This window comes from Lichenostomus cassidix, chromosome 5 (assembly GCF_008360975.1).
Source record: "Lichenostomus cassidix isolate B80296 chromosome 5, HeHo_3.0, whole genome shotgun sequence".
Taxonomy (NCBI): domain Eukaryota; kingdom Metazoa; phylum Chordata; class Aves; order Passeriformes; family Meliphagidae; genus Lichenostomus; species Lichenostomus cassidix.
Window position 1 is genome coordinate 1,743,662 of NC_139486.1, and position 24,153 is coordinate 1,767,814.

The window sequence follows — 24,153 nt, forward strand, 5'->3', positions numbered from 1 at the left end:
CAGATCAACGAGAGAAGCAGCAGCAGGGGAGGACATTTCCTGACCAAATGCCAGCAATTTACTCTGTGTTTATCTGCTATTGGTATCAGAGTCCAGCTAAACCAGCAGGGATGCAAACCCTGGCTGTTGGAATTCAGTCCTGGTTGTGGATCACTGTCTGTTCCAGCCCTGGGTCCAGTGTGGAGGTGAGAACCCCCAGCATGGAATCACTTCTTCTTCATGTTCTGGAGGTGAGGTGCAGACACTTTCACCTTCCCAGGAATATTTCTTGACAAGTCAGTGTCCTAGGGAACACAGAAGAGGACAAAGTGACCACAGCAGAAAAGCATTTCTGGAGCACAGGGATGATCCCTTTCCTCTGTCCCTGGTGAGCACCTGGCTGGGAGAGAGTGGCACAGGACACACCTCCGACCCCAACTCCCAGTGCAACCACCACCCCTGCCACAGCAATTCCCTCCCAAAACCAGATGATGCTGCTTTTGTCAGACAAGGGGGACACAATACAGAAAGAAAAGGCCCACAGGCTCAATTTCTAGTGGTTCTTCCCAGCCTGAACAGCACAGCTTTCCCAGAGAAGCTGGGAAATGTCCCTGGGCAGGTTGGATGGGGCTTGGAGCAACCTGGGATAGCAGAAGCTGTCCCTGCCCATGGGATGGGATGGGTTTTAAGATCTTTTCCAACCCCAACCACTCCAGAACTCTTCCCCAACAGTAGTGACAAACAGTACTGCAAAAAAACCCAAACCAACAGCACACAGTTTTGGCAGCATTTTCCCCCAGAATGGCCCTTGAGGACGTTTTGCTGCTGCTGTGCCTTTGTACAAGAGAAGCTGCAGAGAAAGCATCACCTTCACGCTGCGGAACAGATCCTTCTCTCTTGCACTGGCTTCTTTGGACTGCATGAAATTGTGCAAGGCGATCTTGGCAGCTGGAAAAACACAGGGAAGAGTGAAACAGCTTGGAAAACCACGCTGGCTGCAGCAGGCAGAGCACAGCAAAGGATTCAGGGCTTTCAGACCATACCTTTGCCCTTCTTCTGGGTGCCTGGAGTGAGCTTGACTTTATACCTGCCCAAAGGAAAGGTTTCTGTAAGTAAAGCAAAGTGGCACCAAATCCTCTCTCGAGAAGGAGCTGCACTCACTTGTAGTTGGTCATGGCTGTGTAGGGAGCACAGATGGGGACAGCAAAGAGCAGGATGTCCTCAGGGTGGGGCTGCCCAGTCAGGGAGCCCAGCAGGGCCTCGCTCTCCTGGGGGACAAAGAGCTCTGCTGGAACCAGACAGTGTCCCCAGCCCTCCCTGCCAGAGTCACAGGGGACCAGAGCATCCCTGTCCCTGGCAGGAGGTGGGAATAGGTGGCCTTGAAGGTCCCTTCCAACCCAAACCATTCCATGGTTCCATGATCACTGCACTGGAATGGAATTTCCAAGCCAGAATTCATGACTCTTTCATCACTAAAATCACACCCTGTGCTGGATCTTAGTTTTGGACCCCAAAAATGGAGTTACAGGGTCACCAAAAGCTTCCCGTGGCAGACACCGTTACTCTCCTCCATTAAGGAATTCAAAAGAATTCACTTATTCTCAGCCTTGGGCAACACCCACAGCCTGTAATTACAGAAAAGTTTGAAGTAATTTTATATTTAAATAAACTTCTAAACTAAAGAACAGCCTGAACTGCTCATCATGTCATCCTCCAGCCCAGAGCCACCAAGGCTGGGGGCACAAAAACCAGAGACAAACATCCACAGAGCCAGCTCTGGGTTTATGGAGGATGTGGAGATGAGCAGGGCAGGAAAAAAAGGATGTTAATTTTTAAAAATATAATTAAGGTGGGTTCAGATTCCTGGAGGGCTCCCACCTGCCCCAGTCCCAGCAGCAACACAGCTCCCACCTCAGCACTCAGAGCTGCACAGCAGCATTTACCTCCAGTCCTGGCTGCTCCTGGTCCTGCTCCTCCTGCACACACAAACAAAGGACACATCAGGCCTGCAGAAACCACACAGCTGCTTCTTCCTCCCCTGACCCCAATAAATCCTCTTATCAGCAGGCCCCAGCAAGGCCCATTCTCCCTGCAAAGAGCACTGAACTCGTTTCACAGCAAAGGTAAGAGCAGCACTTTTCCGTGGGTGGGAGGGTGGAGTGGTTCTTTCCAACCTCTGATTTGCCTGGCACACGCCAGCTGGGAGGAGGCAGATGAGGCTCAGAGATACCAAATCCCAACACCAGGGCTGGGAGGGAGATGAGGCTCAGAGATACCAAATCCCAACACCAGGGCTGGGAGCTCGGTTACAGCTCGGCTGAAGGGGAGGTGTTGGATGAACAGGATCCTTGGGACCCTCTGAGCCCCAGTTGTGGCTGTGCTGGGAACAGGGTGAGCACACGGATTGCTGCAGGGCTTTGGGCTGCTTTGGGAACCCAGTGAGCTCCCCCAGCCCTGGCAACAGGCACAGAGCTCTCCACATTGCCCAAAATCCATGGAGAGCTGCTCAGCCTCACAGCTACACAGAGCCAGGAGAGCCCCAGCAAGGGACAGACATGCAGGTGAGGAGAGGAGAGAGCTGCTCCCCTTCCCCTCCTGCTCCACCTTCCCATCACACTCACCTTTTCATCCTGCAGCTCATCCAGGGCCAGCTCCTGTGCCTCGTGCAGCAGGATTCCTGCTGGCAGTGTCTCCTTGCCCCCTCCAGCTGCTCGACGCACAGGCTTTGTTTTCTGCTGTTGCTTCTTCGCTGCCTCTTCTTTTGTCTTCCCCTTCTTCCCTTTTTTCCCTTTGTCCTCCTTGTTGGAGCCTGCAGACTGTGGGGACACAGGGGGTCAGGGCTGCTGCCTGGAGCCACCACACCCCAGGGAAGGCACAACTCCCCAGCCTCACCCCCAGCAGCTTCATGATGAGCTCCCGGTCCTCCTCGTCCTGGTCCCTGTACTTCTCCTTCATCTTCTTCATTTTACTCTGCAGACAGAAATACCAACAGCTTCAGAAATTACTATTTTTGCAGAATTTTGCACCCACAGATGCTGCCTCCTCATGCACTTTCCTTCCCAATATCCCCAACTCTTTCAGACCAGTTCACCAGTAACCAAGAGATTGGTTCCAGTGAGCTCTGTGCTAACCCCAGCCACCACATTCCTGAAACCACTCCAACACCACCAGGCAGCCATGGATGTCTGGGAAATCTGGGATTTCTGTCCACAATTCCATGCCAACAGCTCAGCCCATGGGTCCCCCTGGTCCCTGCCCACCTTCTGGCCCCTCTTGATGGGCTGAGGGGCTGCAGCAGCCTTGTGGCTGTTGGGAGCAGCCGGAGCTTGGGTCTCTGTCTCTGTCTCCTTCTGCTTCTCTTCAGGCAGCTCCGAGTTCTCAGAGTTGTTCTGCTGCTTCTTTTTCTTCATTTCTCTGAGGAGAGCAATCACAACATCCTGCTTTGCTGTGACAAGAGAGGCTGCTCTCTGCTGACAGCATTCCCACCCTGCTTCCCTGCCATGGGGCTCTGGAGGAACACTGAAAACAATCCCTCCTCGGGGAGGGGATGAGGAAAAGGCACAGGGTGCCCAGAGAAGCTGTAGCTGCTCCTGGACCCCTGGAAGTGTCCAAGGCCAGGCTGGATGGGGCTTGGAGCAACCTGGGATAGTGGAAGATGTCCCTGCCCATGGCAGGGGTGGGATGAAGTGGTCCTTAAGCTCCCTTCTAACCCAAACCACCCTGGGATTCTGGGATTCCCTGGAACACCAAGTGGCTCTCACCTCCTCTCCTTGGCAGAGAGATGCCTGCGGCCCTGGGCCTTGCTGTCACTCTGAGGAGGGAAAGGCAGTTTAGAGCACTCCCAGCCCTGCAGCTCCCCCTGCTCTGGGCCAGACACCAGAGCTGGGACCTTACCAAGTTGGGCTCTTCCTCTTTGGGGATGATTTTCTGCAGGGATCTGTGGGGAGATGGAAGAGGAGTTCATCAGCAGCTCAGCCATGGACACATCAGCCACAGCCCAAACCTGGCCAGCTTGGCTAACACTTTCAGCTTCCTAGTGCTTGGCAATCCCAGCTTTGGTGAATGGAAAAAGCAGGAATTCTGGGATTCACTTTACAAAACAAGTCTTAGCTCTCTGCCAGCTCCTCTCATGCACACACAGGTAACAAACACAGCCTGGGCACCGAGGGAACCCTGATGTGCAGCTTCCCAGGCACCAAGGGAACCTTGATGTGCAGCTTCCCAGGCACACAGCCCCATGTCCCCCACCCCATCCCTCCTCCATGCACCCTCTAAGGTGTCCCAGGGACAACAGGGACATGAACTCATCCCACAGCTCATCCCTTGGCAGAGCAGAAGCAGCCCAGGGCTCAGTTTCTCAGGTGAGAGCAGCCCAGAAAGGAGAATGAGGCAGCATTCCCACTGCTGAGCATGGAAAGAAGGGATGACAACCCATCCCAGCCTTGTCCTGGCAGTGTTTTAGGAGACCCTCAGGTGCCCCCCAGCTGCTGCTTCTCTCACCTCTGGGACTGAAGGTGTGACAGGTCGATTGTGGTGTCTGGGTAATTCACCTCTTCCTCCTTCACTTCACTCTTTGGCTCTGGATGTTCCTCCTCAGACTCTCCATCATCCTCCTCAGAATCAGCCTCTGGAGCAGGAGTGTTCCCTTCCCCCTGCTCCAGCTCAGCAATGCCCTCCTCACGGCTCCTCTCAGCTGTGGCTTCCACATCCTCTGGAGCTTCCACATCCTCTGGAGCTTCCACACCCTCTGGAGTTCCCTCACACTCGGCTTTTTCCTCTTCACTGCTGCTATCTCCTCCATCTGGGGCACAGAGAGCAGGAAAACACAGTCAGGAACATCAAAGTGATCCATCACAGAATTCCAGGATGGTTTGGGTTAGAAAGGAACTTAAAGACCAACTCGTTTCACCCCCTGCCATGGCAGGGACACCTTCCACTGTCCCAGGTTGCTCCAAGCCCCAATGTCCAACCTGGCCTTGGACACTGCCAGGGATCCAGGAGCAGCCACAGCTTCTCTGGGCACCCTGTGCCAGGGCCTCACCACCCTCACAGCCAGGAATTCCTTCCCAATATCCCACCCAACCCTGCCCTGTGGCAGTGTGAAGCCATTCCCCCTTGTCCCATCAGTGATCCAAAATCTGGGATCACCCAGTCCCCCACACTGTACCTAAAAGCTCCACTTCCTCAGCTGCCAGCTCACTGGCACTGCTGGAAACTGTGTCCAGATCCTCATCCTGGACTTTGACCTTCCTCTCTTCCTGGTGTCTCCAGACACAGCTCTCATCCACCTAAAAACAAGGAGCCTTTGTCAGACCTGGACCAGCCCCAGTGACATTCACACAACACCTCGTTTAGCTTTTTCTTCACTTTTTAGCACTTTTTGCCATCAAAAGGCAAGCAAATCAAGCCAGCCCCAAGTGTGCCAACCTCAAAAGTCAGGGTGACACACAGAGCTGCACTCCCAGATTCCCTAAACACCCCATGCTCCAAACAGAGCTGGGATAACAACCCTGGCAGAGGCAGGAATGTCCTGAGTCTGTTTGAGATGCAGACAATTCACACTGGGCTGAGATGGAAATGAAAGCAGAGTCATTATCAGCACGAAGCCTTTTATGGGATTTATCCCAGTGGGAAAAGAAGTAATTGGGAATATACTGATAAGCAAAATGCAGAAAATAAGCCTCCTACAGCTCAAAGCAAATTACAAAAGCCAGCAGGAGCTGCATGGGAAAAGCTGTACCTTAAACAAGAAGCTGAAGCCCATCATCAGATAGGAAGGTGGAAGGAAATTCTTTTTCCCTGAAAAACAAAGGCAGAGTCTCATGAGGAGGTTTAGCAGCTATGCTGCAGGATGTGCTTCTAAAATTCATTTTTATTAGAGGCTTTAGGCTACCAAAAAATTACACTGGGGCTTATTTTATCTCTGGGATGAGAACAGAACTCAAAAGCAGCTGAGTTAATGAACTTTTGCCCAGGGCTCAGCTAGAAATGCTGCTGCAGCTGCCTGATACTCAGTCTAAGCCATTCCCAACAGATTTCTGGGAGAAGAGTGGGATCTGCTGGCTGCTCACAGGGAGGGGGTGGCTGTCACTGCAGGACAGCCCAGCACCTTTGAGGAAATCCCATTCCCACTGCTCCTTTGTGCCTCACCTCGGATCATGAAGCTCCCAGTAGTGAGATATTCTCCTGTGGGGGCAGTTTTAGAAACCTAAAAAAAAAAAAAATCATGGTGAACTTTAAAAAAATCTGTGTGAGAGAAGGCCAACATCAGGTAATAACAACACCAACAGAAACATGTAGAATTCCTGGGCACAGCTCTGCAGGACTCCATATCTGAGGAGTTCCTCTCCTTTGCAGGCAACTTTCCTAAGGGATGTTTCAATTCAATCCCCCATTAGCAGCACTGGATTTTAGGAGTCCTGGATGAGTAATACAGGAAATAAAACCAGGATACATCCAGGAGTATTCAGGGAATAAAACCAACAGGACAACATTGGTGGAAACTCTACACTCTTACACAGAAGTCTGACCTGCACCCATCAGGTTGCAGCCAGAGCTGCTCTGTCTGTGGTCACAACCCAGTTTTCTGGGATGCTGTGCCTGGAAAGCTCCTCCTGAGTGCTCACCTGGCTGTGGGAGACCCACCAGGCACTGGTGACCACACGGGCATCCCAGGCAGCGCTGTAGCACAGGGCCATGGTGCCAGCCTCCGTCAGGGTCCGGGGTGGGATGGGCTCACCTGGGGAACACCATGATCCATGAAATCCTCCCCTGCCCTCATCCAGCCTGGGAGCTTCCCAGCAGGGACTGATTTGCCTCCCCAGGGTCCCCCAGGTACCTGAGGGGTTCTTGATGACACAGCTCGTGGCTCCGTGCAGATCTGCATGCACGTAGATATCCCCTGGGAAATAGGAGAGTTCAGTCAGAACCACAGAGCCCTGGAGCCAAGGGAAGTGTCTAACATGAGATGGGAATGGTTGGTTTGGTTGCAAGGGGCAGGATGGGGACACAGAAGCCTTTTAGTCCATCCTCATTCCAGGCAGAATCAGCTCCTTTACTCCTGAGGGGAATCAACCTTCCCCATCCAACCTGCTCTCAGCCCATGGCACCAGAGGGACTCCCATCCCCAAAATTCCCTTTGATCCATGGCCTAACTCCAGGACAAAACACAGAGACCTTCCCATGGCACTCCTGGACATTCACAAAATCAGAAAACAGTTTTGTGAATGTCACGCACTCCACACATCACTCCATGGACTCACCTGGTTTCAGGTAGCGCTTCACGATCAGCTCGTTCTGCTGCTGATCCCTGCCAGCAATGACCAGGTAATTCTCAGAGCTAATGAACCACAGGAACTTCTCAAACCTGCCAAATTCCAGCAAATCCACGGTGTGAGAAACACCTGGAACTAACAGGACATTGCACAGGTGGTTTTTGATACCAATCTCAGAGAATATCCACCTCAGCATCTACAATTTATGACACTGCAAATATTTTAATTTCCATCTTGGGGCATAAAAACGAGGCATGGGATAACTGCAGCATCACTGTCAGTGATAGTTGGAGATGAAACAAGAAGTACCAGCACCACAGTCCTCCTATTTATTTTTATTTTAATAATTCAGTTAGTAGATGATTAAAAGCTTAATTCAGTTAGTAGATGATTAAAAGCTTTGGGGTTTTGTTTCGTTTGTAGTTTTTAAAATCACAGAAGCACAGAACGGTTTGGGTCAGAAGGGACCTTAGAGATCATCTCATTCCACCCTTGCCATGGTGGGATGAGATCCCAGGATGTTCCAAGCCTGTCCAGCCTGGCCTTGGACACTTCCAGGGATCCAGGGGCTTCTCTGGGTTATTAACCCTGTGAACCATTCTGGGATTCTCTGACTTTAAGAAGGAGACTCCAAACAAAGTGCAGTGCTCAGAAATTCTAATGAACTCCACTTTTAAGCCAGTGAAGATCCTGACCCGGGACATGAGAGAAGGACAAGGGAGCTGTACTTGCCAATAGACCTTTCTGGCTTTCTGGATGGTGGTGACTGTCTGAACTTCCCTCAGGGTTTGCTTTGTTTTCTTCTCAGCTGATTTAAAAGCCTGTTTGGACAGAAAACAGCATCACCATCCTGCAGGAGTCACAAAATTCCCAACTGAACAGTAGGAAAGTTGGTAGCAAATGGCTCTGGACTTTATCACAGTGCAGGCTGCACACAGAGCTGTGCACAGCCCTGCTCCTGGGAGACATTAATATTCCTGTGCCCTTAACACTCCACCCTGGAGAGCTGCTCCCTGGAATTATCAGCTCTTAGATTCCAAGGATTTCCACTGATTTTCCACTCTAAGTGCTGATCTGTCAGTATCTCCACCTGCCTTGAGTATTCCCAATGCTACTGGTGGAAAAGTAGGATACATCAGGGATCTACAATCCTCCACTGAGCTCAAAATGCCAAGAATAAACCAACCCTGATTGGTTGTGTTTCCTTTTCAGGTCTCATTAGGGCTGCTCAGACCACATCAGGATCTCCCACTTAGCAGCAGCAAGGATTTGCCTTTCAAATATCTTCTAAAAGCCAAGGAAAAAATACCTTTTCTGCAGCTTCCACTGTCTTCTGAGTTTTCTTGGCTGCATGTCTCTTGTGATCATAGTACCTGTGAAACACAGGTGTTTGTCCATGAAATCCCAGCACATCTACTCCTTTGTCCTCATCCCACTCATCCCAGGCCTCTGCATTTTGTTCCATGTGCAGAATTGCACTCAAAATTAAATCAAAGTGACAGGTCTGGACCAGGGAAATGCCCATCCCAGAGTTCAGGGCAAACTGCCATTTCAATTTTTAACTCTTATTTTTAACAAGATGTCCCAAAGCCCTTCCTTCTGAAACATTATCACCAACAATTGCAAACTCAGAGAAATTTCTCTTACCAAAACACACATTTACTGAAAAAAATTCTTACTTTTTGGCATTGGCATAGGCAGACAAATTGAGATCAACATCAACCAATGAGGGTTTGTTTTTCTGAGGTTTCTTCACTTGTTTGGTTTTATTCTTTTTCTTTTTTCCCTTTGGTTCTTCTGTTTCTTCCTTCTCTACATCAGCATCATCCTCCTCCTCCTCCTCTTCAGATAACACATATGGGTTCCTAAAAACACATGACATCAGATGATTAAGAGAACTGGTTCATTTTTAATCCTTAGTGCTCTTAATTTAATTTTCTCAGGAGTCTGGGAATGGCCTAAGGAGCCTCTAAACCCTTTTCACTGTGCAGACACATGAAGGGCCCTCATTCCAGCCCATTTATGTCCTGGAGTCAAATTTGGGTGGAAAAAAGAAAACAAAAGCAGAAGATAAAGAGCCCAATTTTCCCAACTCAAGGAACTGACTGAAAACAAGTTCATTCTGTACACTGATATTTATGAAAGTAAGCTAACTAAAAACTCATGGATTAACTTTGCCACATCCCAGCTTTCCCACCAGAATTTCTGGGTATAGAAAACACAGTTTGGGGGTTTCTTTATCTATAAAAAATCCTGACACAGTGTGGGATGATGTTTTCCCAGCCACTGAGCAGTGCACTCACCTCAGCAGCATGGTGATGTGGTTTGTCTGCAGCTTTAACTCTTTGATTGCCATGGCCACAGGGTCCCCCTGGGCTTGGGCTTCCTTCACAATGGCCCCAATCTCAGTCCAGTCGATCTGGTTGGCCAAGGCACTCCTGACCACCTGGATGGCTCTGTCCACCACCTCCAGGTTCATCTCTATCAGCTCTCCTTTCAGCTTATCAGCTTCCTTAGGGAAAGGAGAAGGTTGTAGCCATTGGAGTTAAACAAGTGCTCAGAAATAGGTTAAAAACATGGAAGTTGTGGAGAAGAAATGCAAGAATGGACTGAAGTGGTGGAACAGGATAACATCCAATTCCTGGAAGTGTTCCAGGCCAGGCTGGAGCAACCTGGGACAGTGGGAGGTTTCCCTGCCCATGGAACTGGATGGGATTGCAGCTCCCTCCCAACCAAATCATTCCATGATTCTGTGAGCACACATTTTCAGAATGAAAACCCCAAATCTGTCTTACCTGAGCCTGCTGGAGAGCTTCCAGCCTGTGCTCATGGTCCCTACGGACGTTTTCAAGTTTCTTCAATGCCTGTCTTTCCTTTCAAACACAAGATGGCAAAAATTGTAAATATAAATACAAATGGCATCAGGTAATCACTGCAAGAAGCAAGTGAAGCCTCTGGAAATGTGGGAGCCATCCCAGCCCTGGATCAGGACACACCTGCTGCAAGGCCTTCAGGTCAATCTTCTGCCCCTCCAGCTTGGAGTAGAACTCATCTGTTGCCTGCAAGAGAAAATCAGGTTGGAGAATCTCCAGGCTGGCCTGAGCTGGAGCAGGCAGAGGAGCTTCCCTCCAGAGAAGTGGCTGCAAAGCACTAAAAGAAGTCACAGAGGCTGAAACAACATCCAGGAACTTTCTCCATTGCCTTTCCCAAGGGATGAGTTCAGCAAGACACTCAGGGCTGTGTCTCACTGCAAACACACAGGAAATAAGTGGCCAAATTATGGCTCATGTTTTTTGCTAAGAAACGACGGAAAAGAAGCTGCTTTGGTTCAAATTAAATGGTTGCAAAGCCAGATCTGTCTGCCTGAATTCTTGCTGCTTCACAGGGTCAGTTAAAAACCCACAAAGAACTAGAGTGCCTAAAATCTGCTCCTAGTGCTCCAGCTGTGCTTCAAACACAAGATGGGGAAGGTTTGGGGCTGTTTAGATCATCAGAGGGATTTGGGACAAGGGATGGAGGGTCAGGACAAGGGAATGGCTTCCCACTGCCAGGGGGCAGGGTTAGAGGGATATTGGGAAGGAATTCCTGGCTGGAAGGGTGGGGAGGAGCTGGGATGGAATTCCCAGAGAAGCTGTGGCTGCCCCTGGATCCCTGAAGTGTCCAAGGCCAGGCTGAACAAGCCCTGGAGCAACCTGGGACAGTGGGAGGTGTCCCTGCCATGGCAGGGGTGGCACTGGATGGGATTTAAGGTCCCTTCCAACCCAAACCACTCTGGGATCCTGTGATCAATGAAGGAGATGACAGAAACTCAGCCAGGAAGCAGGGCAGGAGCATGGAGTGGGAAGTCTGGAGATCAAGGTCAGGGATACAAAGCAATTAATGATTCCAGATGTTAATTAGTCGAGGGCCAGGAAGGACAATGCTTAAGAAAACACCAAATCAGGGCCCTGAGGCTTTCACAGCAGTACCAGGAAAAGGTAAATGTGATGACTTTCACAACAGTTCACTCCAGAGACAACTCAGCACTCAGCTCTCCATAACAAAATATCTGGGATTCCCTGACTGGAAACATTCACCTTCCTCAGAGATTCCACACTCAGCTCCAGGATCTGAGCTCAGCTGAAGCCTAAAGGTCCTGTTTGAGTTGGCCTTTTCTCAGCAAATATTTATCCATAAAATGAATCATCCCTTCCAAGGTGTATGCTTTCATTAACAACCTCTGCACTACGTTCTAATTACTCTTTTCAGCAGCAGTCAATTAAAGCACTTAAGTACAGCATCAGCAAAAGCACTGTACCTTATTGAATGAGTCAAATTCCAAGTAGGGACATTTTGAATGTTGAGAAAACAAGAAAGGATGAAATTCCTCATATCTGTAAAATACACATTTGATATTATCACCTGAAAACTAATTCCTGTTACGCAGACTAGTAGAAAAAAAAGGAAGAAATACTTCAAATATTTACGTGTAGATATCTTCTGCCGGTTTATCTGGTTCCAGACTTGGCTTTTTCTCCTTCTTCTGGATAACATAACCCTAAAAAAATACAAAGATGTGATTTATCTGTGGAAAGAATCCCACTTTTTAATTTTAAGTCTAACCAGCTGATCAGCATGAGACAGTAAATAATTCCAGCAGGGAACTAAGCAAATCCCTGCCCCACTGGCTTGTCTTGACTCCAATTTCTTCTGGAAAAAGAGGTGAACTTCTTCCAATCCTCGGGCTACCCCATAAATGCAGAGTTTATGTGCAGAATTTATTACAGAACCTATTAAAGCCCAAGTGCAAATCTCCCAGGATTTATACAATCTGCTTGTGCATTATTTAATTGCTGCCCAGCCTGTGGAAAGAAGCAATTTTTATTCCACATCACCGCCTGACACCCAGGAATAAAATCCACAGCTGGGAATGCAGGAATTGCACATCCTGAGGAATTCCTGCTTGCCAGTTTAACTCTGCAATTCCAAGTAAGTGATAACCCACCCCAGACCCACCTTTCCACTGAAGTTGTCAGTGAGGGCCATGTATTCTTCTGCTTTCTCTAGAGCTGAAAGCACCTTTTCGAGGTTTTCTAAAGAGAAAAATAAAACAGCAGAAATATTTCATCCCTGGTGCTTCAGTCCAGCAATTATTGCTCATTTTTAACAGGAGTCTAAGTTTACATCTGGGAAACTTTTAATGCAAAAGTCTATTTTTTTGTGCTTCTAAAACATAATTATTCAAGTTTCAGGGGAAAAAAATCCCCAGCACTTTATAAAACTAAGGCTGCAGAGGCAAAGCACAAACCAGAAGCTGTGAGAAGTTATTTTTGGCAGCACCATAATGCAGGAGGAAGGAGAAAATCCTCAGGATTTATGGCAAATACAAAGCACACAAGAAAAATAAGACTGCAGGAAAATATATTCTGGCTTTACTACCCAAATCCTTAATTTCCCAATAAATGTAAAGCTGCTACTTTATCAAACCCCCAGTGTTTGCTATAAATAAAGGCTTTGATGTTAATTCTTCTTGTCAAACATCCCTCTGCACAGCCAGAACTCACCTCATGGGTGAGGTGCTGTCTCATTATAAAACCATTCACAATACATAAAACCTGATGCTTTATCTCCAACAGATGCACAAATCAAGAGTTTCAATGCAAACAAGGCTGCTCCCCAAGCTAAAAACATTAAAAAATATAACCAAGTGGTCAGAACTATAGGTTTACTCATCTCTTTGGGAAAAAAAAACCACTGCACAGACATAAAAATCACCATGTTTGCAGCCCAGCCTTTAAACTATTATACCTTTATTTTCTAGATGTTGATCTATTTTGACAGCTCCAGAAAATCCAGCTTCTATAAGGCAGTGCTCGATCAGAGTGGCCCCATAAGCTGTTAAAACAAGAAATAATGAAGGATGACACGTAGAAAATAGTCTCAGTTTGCATTTAAAAAAAATCTGGGCACAAGAGTGTGAGAAGTGCCAAAAATCAGAGAAGGGGCAGGAAGGATGGTGGGATTTCATGGGTGGGTAAGGGGAAGGGGTGAGAAACAGCCAAATTCCCACAAAGGGAAAAATTGTGGGGATTTTAGAATGGAGCAGCTGTGTCTGGGAATTGGATCAGTAACACCATGTGAGGCCAAGTTTTCCTACATGATGGGATCAAAAATACCAAATTCCCATATGGATACAGCAAAACTGGCTGTATCAGTGGGGACAGTAACTACACAGTATAATTAATAATTATACAGTCATATTATATAGTAATAGCAATTATTTAGGAGACCAGGGTAGAGAAAGAGAGAGAAAAGGGTGGTGAAAAAGCAAATCTAGAGATGGGAAAAGTAATGCTTAGTTCTGAAAAGGTGTGATTTGAGGGGTTTAGGAAATTGTCTGCTGTGGGGTCAGGAGGAGAAACCAAACTTGTCCCGACCAAGTCACACAAGACAAATTTGCTTCTGTGCTCAGGAAAACCTGACTTTACCCTTCCAGCTCCTATTTGGTACCAAGATGGTGCAAAATGCCCCAGAGCTCTCGCAGAGCCACTCCCAGCTCTCAGCACTGCAGCACCATGGGCAGGCTCAGCTCTGTGCAGCTGCTTGGAATCAATAAATCTCTGCTTTCCAAGGCAACTTGTGCTGGTGGAAGGTGTTCCTGCCCATGGAAGGGGGTGGAATGAGATGAGCTTTAAGGTCCCTTCCAACCCTAAACCATTCCAGGATTCTGTTACAAGTTATTCAGATTTTCAGCATGACATAACACACACTGACCTCATTTCATTTCCTTACAAAGCCCAATTACTTACGAAGGAGTGGGTTAAGAACCCTCTTCAGCTGTTCCCCTTTGGGTGCATTTGATATGATTTCAGTTAACCTGCAGGAGACAAGGGAGAGTTGCAATTCCAAAGAAATAAATGTTTTACAACAACAAAACAACATTGCATTGCCCAGCAGCTACAAAACATTTCCAGCTTTAACAAACCAAAACTAAAAATGGCTTGTAATATGTAAAAACTGCCCAAAGCTTTCCACACCTCCGAGGAATTTGGGTTTATCCCAATAAATACCCCATTTAAGAGCTCTGAAATTGAAATTACCTGTCCAAGGTTGGCAGAGGCACAGCAGCTTTTGCACTGTCCACCGGGTAACGCTCCCGCACCGCAAACCTGACGTCGTCCGCTTCGTCCGTGCGGAACCTCAGGATGTTGAGGATGATGTACTCGTGGTCAGTGAGGACAATGTTCCCCTGGGAGCACAGGGAGCCTCAGCAGAGGCCACCCTGGTGTCCCTGTCCCCAGGGGAGGCTGCTGGAGCTGTGCACTCACCCTGTCATAGAGCTCCACGATCAGGTGATACGCAGCCTCGTCGCTGCCGAACTGGAAGTCCACGATGCGGTCGATCCCCAGCTGGCTCACACTCACCAGCCTCCTGGTTTTCAAATGCTTCCGGCACTGCCAGGGGTGGGAAAAATAGCTGGGATATGCTGCAAACACCTGTAAATGGCCTGGCTATAGAGCCCTCCCGTGGCACCAACCACTTCCTATTTAACTCAGATATCGTAAGAGAAAATACGCTGGTTTTCAGCAAAATAACACCTTCGTTTTTAGGATTATATGCAATTGACCCCAATTCTTAACATTAAGACATTTTTTCCATTGAAGCCTGTTGTTTGTTTAGGCCAAAGGAACAACTAGTTCAAATCCAAAGGGTTTATTTTGTAAAGTGAACAGGGATTATCCCTGCATCCACCTCAGCCATGGAAAGCCATCCCGGAGAACCTCTGCTGAGTTATTGCCATGGGGCCACACCCAGAGGATAAACAGATCCATGGGAGTCAGCAGCCAGGCTGTATCTCCATGGATCTACCTGTGGATCCACCTGCAGGAGCCCAGCCTAAAAGACTGAACCCCCAAAGCCCAGCAGACTGAACACAGAGAGGACTCTGGAGCACAGGGTGCTGCAGCCAGCACCTAAAAATTCAGACAATCCAACTGGAATGACAAGGATTTTGCTGGAGCAACGTTCCAGAAGGTCTAGGTGGTCCAGAAGACATCCAGCAGATTAGCAGGAGTTTTTATAAATTTAAATATTCACTGTTGCAGGCACTGAACATCAATGATGTAATCCCAAGTCAACATTTGCCCTTCCCTTGTATTTAGCCACCCACCGGATCAGGATTCACCAGGCAAATTCTTCCCTATTTTCTCATCTCCAAGGACAGAACATGAACATTCCTGATACCCAGACACTTCATTAAAGAAGAAACTTTGGTGAGTTTACCTTCATGGCAAAGCTGGATGGCATCATGTTCTTTGGCCACTCAAACTCTGTCATGTGGATGCGTATCCCAGATTCCAGCAGCAGCGTGGCCTTGCAGTCTGGCCTAGGGGCAAAACAAAGGAGCTGAACCCCAAAATCCCTGTGGATCCCTTCCAAATGAGGACATCCTGTGACTCCATGTGGCACAGGAGCAGCCACCCCTCACCACCCACCAGTTTGCAGAGTGTTTTCCGCTGTGTTTCACACTCCATATCCTATTTCCTAAGAGCTTTTTGGGAAAAAAATACTATATTTTTCAAAAAAACCAGCAGAATTTCACTGAAAACAAGTCAGAAATTACTGCAGACAACAAAAAAAAAATCTGGTTTTCATACAGCACTTCTAAAGAATTGCTAAATAAAGATACTTAAAGCTCTTACTTTTGCAGGCGAATGAGATAGGTCTTGTTATCCACATCATAAACGTTGTTCACTCTCATCCCCAACAAACTGCCAAAAGGAAAACACAGAATGCTTTGGAGAATCCAAAACACAAGTGGCTGGGAAAATCCCAGTGGTAATTAAAGTACACAGAAGGGCAAGTGATGATAAATTACCAAGTTATGATAAATTACCAAGCAGTAACTGAAGAGGCTGCAAAGGAGGATTAATGGAATGAGCTGGAAGCATCAGCCATGGAGAGATGGAGAAACTGCTCTTAAGACACAGCAATTAAGGGATGGAGAAAATAAGATGGAGAAATTTATGCTAATGGATAAAATGCAGAAAGCTGCCAGTTCCAGCCAGCCCTCCTCTTTGTGGCAGGGATGTAAAATGCACTGGTTTTACTGGAGCACCTTTGCCAGCACAGGGCACCAGTAATCCCAGTATGAGCACTGAAATGGCCTGGGGGGTGTCAGTCACTCCCTTCAGAGTGAGGCTGGACATGCAGATTGCCCCGAACACCAGGAATGTGTCAGAGCTCCACAGCGATGTGAGGAGCTTCCCAGCTAGGTGGGAGTGCTCAGCCTGGAGAAGAGAAGGCTTCAGAGAGACCTCAGAGCTCCTTCCAGGGCCTAAAGGGCTCCAGGAGAGCTGCAGAGGGACTGGGGACAAGGGCTGGAGGGACAGGACACAGGGAATGGCTGCCGACTGACAGAGGGCAGGGAGAGATGGGAGATTGGGAAGGAATTCTTGTCTGTGAGGGAGGTGAGGCCCTGGCACTGGTGCTCAGAGAAGCTGTGGCTGCCCCTGGATCTCTGAAGTGTCCAAGGCCAGGCTGGACAGGGCTTAGAGCAGCCTGGGATAGTGGAAGGTGGGATGGCAGACAGGGTGTGGGGGTTACACAGAGCACAGGCAGGCAGTGCTGAGGGGCAGTGCTGAGGGGCAGTGCTGAGGGGCAGTGCTGAGGGGCAGAGCACGGCGGGCAGGACACGATGGAGGAGCAAAGCCCTCACAGCCCTGAGGGCACGGCGGGGCGGGTGAGCCGGGCCAGGAGCAGGGGCAGGAGCAGAAGGAGGAGCAGGGACAGAACCAGAACAAGGGCCAGCAGCAGGGCAGGACCGGGACGCACCGGGCCGTGTCCCGCTCCCCGGGAGGTGCCTGTACCTCTGCCGCAGCTCGGCGAGCACCGCGCGGATGTCGACGGTGCTGAAGCGGGACTTCATGGCGCCGCCGCGGCCCGCCGAGACCCGCGGGGATCCCGGTTCCCGGTTCCCGCTCCCGCAGCAGTCCCGGCTCCCGGCCCCTCACGGCTCCCGGCGCTCCGGGGCCGCACCGCGCCTGCGCACACGGCCGCTACGGGTCGCGCCCGGCGCCAATTGCCGGAGCTCCGCGGCCGCGCATGGGCCGAGCCAGGCGGGGCGGTGCCGCCCGAGACCGACAGGAGGCGCTGTGAGGGCGGGGGCGCTGAGGGGCTGGGGGCGAGCGGGGAGCGGGGCTGAGGGAAAAGGGTCCGTGGGGGCGACAAAAAAGACTCCAGGGGTGACCAAAAGGGGTCAGGGGGTGACAGAAAGGTGTGAGCAAAGGGCCCCGGGAGAGGGCAGCCAAGGGGGGCAGTAAGGGATGCATGAGGGTCCCGTGTGTGAGCGAATGTTGCCGGGTGAGGGGGAGCGGCAAAGGCGTCCCGCGGCTGTGTGTGTCGGGCAGGGGAAAGGAGCCCAGGCGTGTCCGCGTCGGGCAGCAAAATAATCCAGAGCGACCTGTTTGAGCGGTGTTGGTCTACATTTATTATTTCAGGGCACGTTTGGCTTCGAAATGCGCGTGTCGCTGTGAATTCAGCGGGAAGCGGTTGGGGGTGCGTTGCGTGTCGGTGCCAGCAGGAGGCGGTAGTGGTGTTTGGGTCCGTGAGGGGCAAAAAGGGTTCTGTGGGGTGTTTGGGGTGTGGGGATGTTCTGGGGTGCCAAAAGGGGAGCCCGCGTGTCTCTGTGTTGCCCAGGCTAGACTGGAGTGGCTATTCACAGGCGCGATCCCGCTACTGACCGCCACGGGAGCTTTGACCTGCTCCGTCTCCGACCTGGGCCGGTTCACCCCTCCTTAGTCAACCTGGTGTCCCGCAGCTCCCCGCGGGTCACCATATTGATGGCGGCCTTAGCTTGGACGCCCGCTCGGCACAGCGCACGGCAGCCCAGAACTCCTGGGCTCAAGCGATCCGTCGGGCTCAGCCTCCCCGGCAGCTGGGACTACAGACGCGCGCCACCGCGCCCGGCGCTGCCAAGCCGCTCCGCCGGCGATGTGCTTTGTGTGGAGCTCCGCCCCGCTCCGCCCCCGGCCCGCCTCCGGAGCCTGCCCCGCCTCCGGAGCCTCCTCCGGCTGCTCGTGATCCTCCTCCTGACCCTGCTGCCGCTCCTGCTACCGCCGTGCTTCTTGCTGCTTCTTCTGTTTCTTCTCCTCCTACTCCTCTTCCACCTTCTCCTTTCTCCTTCTTCTCCTCCTTCTGTTCCTCCTCCTCCTCTTTAGCCTTTTAATCCTCGTCCTTCTGTTCTTCTCCTCCTTCTCTTGTTCTCCTCCTTCTTCTCTTTCTCATTCCTTCACTTTATCCTTTCCCCCCCCTTCCCCCTTCCCATTCCCCTTCTTTGCCTGCTTCCCCCTTTCTCCTTTTCCTTTCCTCCTTTTTCTTACCCCTTCCCCTTCTTCCCTTCTTTCCCCTTTTCCTTATCCCCTCCATCCTCCATCCCCTTTCTCCTTTTCCTTTCTCCTTCGCCTCCTTCCCCTTCTTCCCTATTTTCCCTTACCCCTTTTCCCTTACACCTTCCCCTTCTTCCTATCCTTACCCCTTCTCCTTCCCCATTGGTTTTCCCTTTCTCCTTCCCCTTTTCTTTCTCCTTCCCCTTCTATTTTCCCTTCCCCTCCATCCCCTTCTACCCCCATCACACACTGAGTTTTCCCTGCTGCAGAAGCAGCCAGGCCAAGGAAAGAGCTCCCCATCCTCAGCCCAAACCCCAGTTCCTCATTCCTTACACAATCTGGCGATTCTTACCAGAGATTCACAGTGGGATTTAGGATCAGGGGCATCTCTCCCATGAAGGAATTTCATTAAAAGAGTGGTTTTGTGTTCCCTCTTTCCCCTTTTACAAACATCTCATTTATTTCCCCTCTGTTCCTCTCTCTTCCCATGCAGAAATCCCTGTGAGATGTGGCTCCTGCTCAGCTCTCCTGGCTGGGATTCCCCACAGTCCTGGCTGGGATTCCCCCTGTCCTGTCAGGGATTCCCCCATGTCCATGCTGTTCAGCACTGACAGATCCCCAGCCCTCGCTGCCCCATTCCCCAGGCAAAAGGGAACAGTCCTGCTCGCCCTGTTCTGTGCCACAGGAAATATCCACATGCTCCATCTCACTATGGAACAACTGAATTTTGACCTGCTCTGTCTCAACCAGGGCCAGTTCACCCTTTCTTAGGCAACTTGGTGATCCCAGCTCCATCTCCACACTGAACTTCCATCCAGCACAACCACTGCAGCCCAAAATCCCAGCCTCAGCCTTCCTAGCACTCTGATCACAGGCACAAACCACCAAACCCAGCTATTCTGCAGATTCCCTGACATCCATCCTGCGTGAGCTCCACCCGGCCACACAGTGGCAGTGGGGAACTGAGGGAATGTCCCTGAGCTCGCTCCCTTTTTATTTTTAAAAATGGGTGGATAGACAGGAAGGGGTTTTGATGAGGTTTAAACTGCTGAGAAAGCCCAAACCTCTCATTTTAAGCCGGAGGAGGCACATCCTGATGCTCTATTTTCATTTCAAGCCAAGCGAGGCACAGCACGGAGCTCTATCTCCAGGACAGCTCCGTACGGAGCAGGTCAGGGATGTCTCACTCCCTGCTTTGGAAAACTCCTCGTAGAGCAAAAGTCCCTTATTGCCAGTGTTTTCCTGAGAGCGTAAAGCTCGGACCGAGGACACAAACGAGCTGTGACAGTAAATACCCACCGGAGCAGAATAACGAGACGCTCCTGGGAGCTGGAATGCCTCGCTCTGGAGCGGCAGCGTTTGCGGGAGGGTGGGACTGAAACACGATGGGAAATCCTGCTGCCCGGCACATGAAACAGGCATTTCCCAGCTCAACAGTTACATCTGCTGGGATCCCAAAGGAAATCCCAACACAGCCCACCAAAACCTGAGCACAGCCGGGTGGGCGAGGCATCTTCAGGAGGAGCATCCCTGGCAGTGCGTTTGCCTTTCCCTGCTGTTGGGGCTGCTCCGTGGCACGGAGAGCTGACAAAAGGGGCTGAAGGGGAAAAGACGCCAAAAGAGACTGGGGCGAGGGGACAAAGATGCCAAAAGAGGCTGGGTCCCGCCCTATCGCCCGGGCTGCGCTGCAGGGTCTGTTCACAGGCGCGATCCCGCTACCGAGCGGCACGGGAGCTTTGACCTGCTCCGTCTCCGACCTGGGCCGGTTCACCCCTCCTTAGGCGACCTGGTGGCCCCCGGCTCCCCCAGGGCCACCATATCGATGCCGGCCTTAGCGCGGACGCCCGCTCGGCACAGCTCCCTGCAGCCCAGAACCCCCGAGCTCAGCGATCCGCCAGCCTCAGCCTCCCCGGAGCTTGGATTACAGGCACAAGCCACCGTGCCCGGCTGCTCCCCTCCGCTGCCTCCGCTCCCCATCACTCCGGGGCTCCTCGGAGGAACAGCAGGCACGGGAAGCAAAATTTAGCTCTTCGAGTGAGCATCCAACACAATACTTTGGTTTAGACAGGACGGGTTAAGCTGTTGTAGGCTGAGAATTGAAGTTCGTGGTCCTGCTCTAGGATGTGCCCAGAGAGAGCTCAGGAGGGTTTGCAGAATGTCTAAGAGGCAGCCTGCTCGCTGCAGGTGTAACGAGCTGAATGATTCTCAGGAAAGGATATAAAAATAACAAAAACCTCGGGCAAGGATAAAATTCAGGAGCTTCCTGCTTTTATCCATTCCCTGCCATAACAAGCAGCTGCCTAGGAACATTTTCACTAGGATTTTTCATCTTAACTCTGTGTTTTCCCTCTGTCAAAGAGACCTGCCTCAGGCATCCCATGGGAATAACTGGGGCTGCTGCATGTCCCTCTCCTCCCCGGCTCCATGGCTGGCTCATGGAATTGTGTTTCTCCAGTACAGAGGTCAAGACAAGGCAAGGACACACCTCCTGCCCTGCCAGACCCACTCAGGAGGTGTCTGAGCACTTCCTCCAGCCTGCCCAAGTTACTGGAGCAAAGTCCAGGGCTAAAGTCCACAGGGCAATCCCATCTCAGCAAAGGAAAATAAGATTTTCCCCAGTGCTGCACAGGTCTGAAGCCTTAAGGATGTCAGGGCTGCACGGGAGAGATCCCAGATTTTGTTCTGGGCTCTTTTTATCTCCTTAAGGAAGAGCTGTTGGTGACAGCTGGAGTTTTGGCTAAAGGCATTAGGATAATGATTTAGGGGTCAAGGCATGGGGAGAGGGAGGCCTGACGTCCACAAACAGGGGAGAAAGGCAAACCATCCACACAGAAATAACACTGAACCCATCCAGGCATCCCCTCCCATCCCCTTCTTCTGCCAGTGGCACAGGGATTCCTCTTGCTGCCACAAACACACACATTTTTTATCACATGGAAAAACCATAGCAGGAGGGATTTAAGAGAACAAGGGCATGGAACTACCTGTTTTCCCTGAGAAAATCGGATAGGAACGAGCTTGGCAGGCTGAGGAGAGCCAAGGCACAGTGAGGATGCAGATGGAAGGTCTGACAGAGCTGTGCCCTGAGGCAGCACCAAAAAACCACCTGAAATGAAAACTGAGCCCATTCAGAGCTGGGGACACGTCAGGAGCTCAGCTCTGGGCTCAGGGGGTGCTCTGCCCTGTGCAGTTCATCCCCCAGCCCTTGGATCCTGCAGCGGGAGCAGCTGCTCCAGGATCCTGCTGAGCTCCCCAGGGAGCTGTGGCTTTGGGCAGAGAGTTATGGCTAAGCCAGGCTCCAGCCCCACAAATATCCAGCTTGGGGATCCCCTGAGCTCCAAAACTCCCCCTTCCAAGGGCCAGGCAACAACAAAACCACAGAATAGAATCACAGAATAGAATCACAGAATAGAATCACAGAATACCCTGAGTTGAAGGGACCCATGAGGATCATTGAGTCCAGCTCCTGGCCCTGCACAGGACACCCCAAAAATCCCACCCTGTGCCTCAAATTATTCTTTTAAGGCTTCAGGAGTTTTCAGGCTGGTGTTGCCACGGTGGTGATCCGGGATTTTGGCATATAGAGATTTGGTCAGGCAGTATCCTCCCACTATATTTCCTCTGTCTGCCCCTGAAAACACCCTGGGAAAGGAGGCCAACAGTACCTGTAAAGACATTTTGATGTAATTAAGTTTAAAAAAAAAAAAAAGAAAAATATCCTGAAATCATAGAATCCCAGAATGGTTTGGGTGGAAGAGACCTTAAATCCCATCTCATTCCACCCCTGCCATGGGCAGGGACACCCTCCACTATCCCAGGTTGCTCTGAGCCCCATCAAACCTGGCCTTGGACACTTCCAGGGATCCAGGGGCAGCCACAGCTTCACTGTGTGCCAGGGCCTCCCCTCCCTCACAGCCAGGAATTCCTTCCCAATATCCCATCTCTCCCTGCCCTCTGGCAGTGGGAAGCCATTCCCTGTGTCCTGTCCCTCCATCCCTTGTCCCCAGTCCCTCTCCAGCTCTCCTGGAACCCCTTTAGGCTCTGGCAGGAGCTCTGAGCTCTCCCTGGAGCTTTTCTTCTCCAGGCTTCTCCAGGGTGTCAAACTGGTTTTCCTGCTGGAGGCCACTTTGGAGGATCTCTTCCTCACTTCCACAAGAGGAACACCTTAGACCAGGACAAGGCTTTCTCCTGATGATGCCTGTGGGATTTCCAGGGATTCCTCAGGATCCTCATGGCATCGTTTCAGCACACTCAGGCTCACAGGAACCTGCTGCAGTCAGGATATTCTCCAACAGCCCTTCCCACCTCTACTCCTCCATTTCATTAACGGCATGGGAAGATCCCAGGGATCTCTCTGATACCACATTGCCTGTAGCACACACACCTTTGGGGAGGGCAGGTTCAGCTTCCTGCCAGTCCCAGCTGTGATTGCATCCAGAAGCACAGGAAACAGGGCTGAGCCATCCACGGGAATCATCCCCACCCCTCCCTGCCCACAGGCAGGAGTGACCAGGGCCAAGTGCTCTGGGAAAGTGCCTCTCTCCCTGCCTCACCCCAGCAGAGGACACTTGGCCCATTGTGTCAGATATCTCCATGACAAATCTACCCCTGGAATGCCATTGTTGTATCAAGGATGTAATTTGTTTTCACAACAGGAGAATTTATCTAACATTGATACTAAACCCAAGCGTTATTATATTCCCTTTTCCTTCCTTGGAAAGCCACAAAGGTCTTTGAAGGATCAGTGCAACAGAGGCTTTTCCCATCTCCCTCTACCAAGGGAGGGAAGCAAGGAAAGATAGGCTGAACCACATTTCAAACAGGTTTGGCCTGATGGTCCCAAGTGATTGGAATTTGATTTATATTCAAAGAGATAAAAAACCTCTGATTGCTGAGTATCGATTTCCCCAAGGTTTTGTTAATTTGGTTGATTTGGTGTTACACTGTTGCTGTGACAGCACCTGGTGGAGGGCAGAACATGCTGTGCAAACCCATGGAGAACAATAAATGCAAACCTTGGTACATGCTCTGCCCACGGGCTCCTTGTGGATAAGGAAAGATAAGGAGCAGCCAGGCCCAGCTGAGTTACCACAAGGTCCCACAGGTATTTGCTGTCCTTCTCCCCAGGCTGTAACCCCTAATCACTTTATAACCATAATTGCTTTTTACTCTCTGGGCTGTAAATCCCCAGCAGGTGCACGAGACACTCCATCCACTGACACACTGGCAGCCAGTGCTTACTTCTAAAACATTTACCTCACTTTTAAAACATTTAACTGACTTTTAAAACATTCAACTGACTTTTAAAATATTTAACTCACTTTTAAAATATTTAACTTCTGCAGGCTACCCAGTAACTCACTGGGGGTTGCCAAGGACCTGAGAAAGGTTTTAATTCTCAAGCAGGTGTGTGAAACTGAATCCCTTCTAAGAGCTCACGTTTTTCAGGTAATTTAGAACATATTTGGGTATTTTAAGTGCTTTTCTGGAGTATTTGACCTTGAAAATGAATCAGCAACATAAGATCCTGTGCT

General features: G+C 50.4%; 1 protein-coding gene and 2 non-coding genes across 3 annotated transcripts; all 3 read right to left on the bottom strand.

Moving 5' to 3' along the window:
* Positions 1-35: 35 nt before the first annotated feature.
* NEMF (nuclear export mediator factor) lies at positions 36-17,287 on the bottom strand. Its single transcript, XM_085060899.1, has 33 exons — positions 17,102-17,287; positions 15,935-16,003; positions 15,516-15,618; positions 14,561-14,686; positions 14,333-14,481; positions 14,042-14,109; positions 13,041-13,127; positions 12,249-12,325; positions 11,720-11,790; positions 11,551-11,626; positions 10,250-10,312; positions 10,049-10,126; positions 9,557-9,765; positions 8,933-9,118; positions 8,563-8,626; positions 7,986-8,074; positions 7,242-7,345; positions 6,818-6,880; positions 6,606-6,718; positions 6,130-6,187; positions 5,720-5,778; positions 5,147-5,267; positions 4,480-4,780; positions 3,874-3,916; positions 3,741-3,790; positions 3,240-3,393; positions 2,872-2,949; positions 2,601-2,795; positions 1,923-1,955; positions 1,141-1,247; positions 1,023-1,066; positions 848-927; positions 36-284 (listed from the first exon to the last, which is right to left on the bottom strand). The coding sequence occupies exons 1-33, from the start codon at positions 17,158-17,160 to the stop codon at positions 207-209; spliced, it is 3,255 nt and encodes a 1,084-aa protein (XP_084917025.1). The 5' UTR covers positions 17,161-17,287; the 3' UTR covers positions 36-206.
* Positions 17,288-17,901: 614 nt separating this feature from the next.
* On the bottom strand, positions 17,902-18,201 carry LOC146435737 (signal recognition particle RNA). The gene has a single exon (XR_014852945.1).
* Positions 18,202-20,269: 2,068 nt separating this feature from the next.
* Positions 20,270-20,567, bottom strand: LOC146435738 (signal recognition particle RNA). The gene has a single exon (XR_014852943.1).
* Between the last annotated feature and the right edge of the window lie 3,586 nt (positions 20,568-24,153).

What these genes read in the sequence shown, in the direction of transcription:
- NEMF (XM_085060899.1), bottom strand. Translation starts at nt 17,160, where the DNA reads ATGAAGTCCCGCTTCAGCACCGTCGACATCCGCGCGGTGCTCGCCGAG. An exon ending in GAAGCGCTACCTGAAACCAG is followed by an intron (nt 6,881 to 7,241) that starts GTGAGTCCATGG and finishes CCTATTTCCCAG; the next exon opens with GGGATATCTACGTGCATGCA. An exon ending in AAGAGGAAGAGCCCAACTTG is followed by an intron (nt 3,791 to 3,873) that starts GTAAGGTCCCAG and finishes TTCCCTCCTCAG; the next exon opens with AGTGACAGCAAGGCCCAGGG.